Below are 3,254 nucleotides of genomic sequence, written 5' to 3'. Positions count from 1 at the left end.
GCAATAACAAATTTAATAAGGAATAATACATCTTGATTAAGACAATACAGGTTCCAATTACTTTTAAAAGAAGCAGCATAAAGAAACTACAATGGAGATAGTAAATGAATTATTGTCCATAATCTTCTCTTAATAGAAGAAGCATGCCAAAAGCCCTATCTAATATGTAATTTATGGAAATCTTTCAGCTGCTCTCTGCTTATGAGAGCATAACTACAGAGTTTGGTACAGTGAATACATATTATAGCATCCAGACCACTAACCATGCAATTTCAAAACAATATATTTAAATTTTATCAGAGCAGCGGTTACAATACCTGGATTTCACACAAATAAAAGGTCCTTTATATTTCACAAAGAACAACATTTTTTGCAGAATTGGATGCAATTGCCGTGTCCAACAACAACATGCACAGGGCATGGAAACCCTGAAGACCTGTTTGGGACCATCAGAAAAAACTGAATAATTTCCACATCTGAAACAAACCCAAGCACATGACATTTCTAATTTACAAGCACAAATCCCCTTTAAATGCTGCAATTATCTCAAAAATAATTCAGGACTTCATATTGCAACTACCACCCACCAGTTATTATAGAAAATACTTTTCCCAAAGTAATAAAGCATTAGCCGACTTACCAGAACCAACCAATGCACATAATTTTTTTGTTTTAAAGGGGGGGCTTCTTACCAGTAAGTTCGCATAAACCCTAAGCCCAAAAACCCCAGTGATTAACCACCGTGCAGCTTCACTTGAAGGACCCCGCGCTCATATTTCTGCACAAAATTCGAGCGTTCATCTCGTTGACGGTATCAATAAGCCCTCCTAAGTCCATAGTTCCACCGGAGGCCTCGTTCTCCTTGTCTTTCTTCTCCTGGGGTTTAGCCGCTCTACGCTTAAACTCAGTTGCCTTCTCGAAGAAATTCTCATAGATATACTCTGCCGTGTAGCCCTTCTCCTCATCATAGAGCATGATGTGACCGTGCCATTCCCAGACGCGGTAGCCGGGCTCTGGGTCCTCGTGGAACCCCACGCAAACTTGGTGCTCGCTAATGGTGACAGCCTGGCCGGAGTTCGCCTTCAGTTTATCAGTGTCCCCGCTGGATATAATCTGAACGATATTCTTCTCCAGCTTCGCCTCCTCTCTCTCCAATGGGCTCTTGCTCTCGTCCGCGATGATGCAATCATACGAGTTGGATAGGAAGGTATTGGTGTCCAGAAAAGGGCTGCGCATATTTAGCCGACTCATCATGGTGCTCACAACCAGGCTTTCGAAAGAGTTTTTGGTGGAATACTGGTTCGCCATTTTCCCTCCGATGGCTGATATCCACTCTCCAAGACTTCCTTCCGGTGGATATCAATATATAAATTGCAATGGCCAGGCATATGTGGGCTCTCAAGGAATTTAACAGCTTGGGGATTGGAGGAAACCAAAGGGAAAAGGGCGAAAGCAATAAATTTCCTTTGCCTTTATCGCCATCAGAGTATCAGTGTTTATCTTCATGCCTGACAGTTAAACCCCAAAATTAGCATCCTTCAAGTTCATATCCTCTGGCAGCATTTAACAGCTTGGGGATTGGAGGAAACCAAAGGGAAAAGGGCGAAAGCAATAAATTACCAGGAAGCGCAGGCATGGCGCAAGATGCCACGGGCTTGGGACTCTTCTTGACCTTGACGAGACACATACGGCAATTTCCGGCGATAGAGAGGCGGGAATGATAGCAGAAGCGAGGGATAGGCGCGAATGATAGCAAAAGCGAGGGATATCGACCCCCGCTAGGCACCGATAACAAAAATGCCGACCATTCCGCCTGAAGGATGAAGACCATAACAGAAATGATTGAACAATTTCCCGCTGAATGTGGACGCCAGGTGTCAGTCTCAGAAACAAAAGGACGACGAAAGTTTCTTTCAAAGGAAGGCCTATCGGCCTAATAATAATCGATTCCTTTCTACTCGTGTTTTGAATTTCTGGAATTTTTATATAAGAAGTCCCATTTTAACGAAAGCCCACCTAAGGGGGAGTCTCCCTAAGCACACTAGCATTTCCTCAGCTCTTGTTGTTGCTACTTGAAGTCTTTTTGCTGAAGTAAAATGCAGTGGCATAGATTATCTTGTGTTCTATGTCCCCAATCCCAGTTTTCATAAATATTGTTTTTCCATTGTTTGCAGAGTTGGTATCTATGTTCTAACAAGACTGATTTGAACACTTTAAGTCAATGTAGAGTGTTATGTTGGTATCAGAGCTCCCCCCTACATAAATAAATCTCACAATCTGGAAGATGCAAGTGGAATTGGAAAACCATCTCGGTAATTGGCTAGTCCTCTGTGCTTTTATTCAAGTTACTCTAATATGTTACCTGGTACAATTATGTTTTGTTCTAGCTCCTTGAATCTCTTGGCTGTATTGACTAAGTTGTTATTTGCAGCATCATGGTAGTTCACTGTGCACTTAATTTGAATTCCTCTTACTTAGGATGCACTCTTTCATTCATTTCATTTGCTTTATTGATACAGCCATATTTGGATTAAATCTCAACCACTTAAAGATTAATATCCAAAACTTACCCTTGATATTGACTGTCCATGGACAACCCAAGAGGGATTCCTTTCTGTGCTAATTGTCTCGAGCAACCCAAGAGGGATTCCTTTCTGTGCTAATTGTCTCGGGTAACCCAAGAGGGATTCCTTGTTGTGGATTCCTTTCTGTGGTAATCTTTGAAATGCATGGCAGCAGATAGCATTTAGGGACAGAGTGCCCAACGCATCCATGAACCAACGAACACTTAACCAACTTGGAATTGCATCTGTGTCCATTGCTGAAGTCAGTTGCAACCTCTATAAGAGTAGCTTCTGACCATGCTCACTTTATCAGTTGCGCTTCCACTTGCGCCTTTAGTTAAAAGAGACACTTCCGCTGAGCCTGCGATAGAACCATTTCAGTGCACCATATAGTGTTACATCCAGTACCGTAGCACTTAATCTAAAGGAACCCTTATCTGCGGTTCATATCTTGGGCCCGCAAAATAGGACCTCGGTATTCTCTATGCCAAGCTCCTCACTATGGTATGTCACCCCCGGTATAAACGAATCAAGGGCGATCTTAGAAGCATACATTTTAGTAGGATAAAGAAATCATGTTTGAAACCACACTTGGGTATGAACTACCACCACTCTACTGACCCCTTGATATTGTACTAGCACTGAAACTACTAGTACTTCCTCCTACTACTGCACCAGGCTGACTACAAT

General features: G+C 42.3%; 1 protein-coding gene across 1 annotated transcript; it reads right to left on the bottom strand.

Annotated features, from left to right (window-relative positions):
- Window positions 1-219: 219 nt before the first annotated feature.
- LOC149241318 (uncharacterized) lies at window positions 220-2,016 on the bottom strand. Its single transcript, XM_089367491.1, has 2 exons — window positions 693-2,016; window positions 220-436 (listed from the first exon to the last, which is right to left on the bottom strand). Exon 1 carries the CDS (start codon window positions 1,306-1,308, stop codon window positions 751-753), a length of 558 nt encoding a protein of 185 aa, XP_089223617.1. The 5' UTR covers window positions 1,309-2,016; the 3' UTR covers window positions 220-436; window positions 693-750.
- Between the last annotated feature and the right edge of the window lie 1,238 nt (window positions 2,017-3,254).

Source organism: Pinus tabuliformis, chromosome 8 (genome assembly GCF_031772625.1).
Source record: "Pinus tabuliformis cultivar Carrire ecotype Pingquan chromosome 8, CPIR1, whole genome shotgun sequence".
NCBI lineage: Eukaryota > Viridiplantae > Streptophyta > Pinopsida > Pinales > Pinaceae > Pinus > Pinus tabuliformis.
The sequence above is the reverse complement of the archived record's forward strand: the minus strand, read 5'-3'. Positions and strand labels throughout refer to the sequence as shown.

What these genes read in the sequence shown, in the direction of transcription:
- LOC149241318 (XM_089367491.1), bottom strand. Translation starts at nt 1,308, where the DNA reads ATGGCGAACCAGTATTCCACCAAAAACTCTTTCGAAAGCCTGGTTGTG.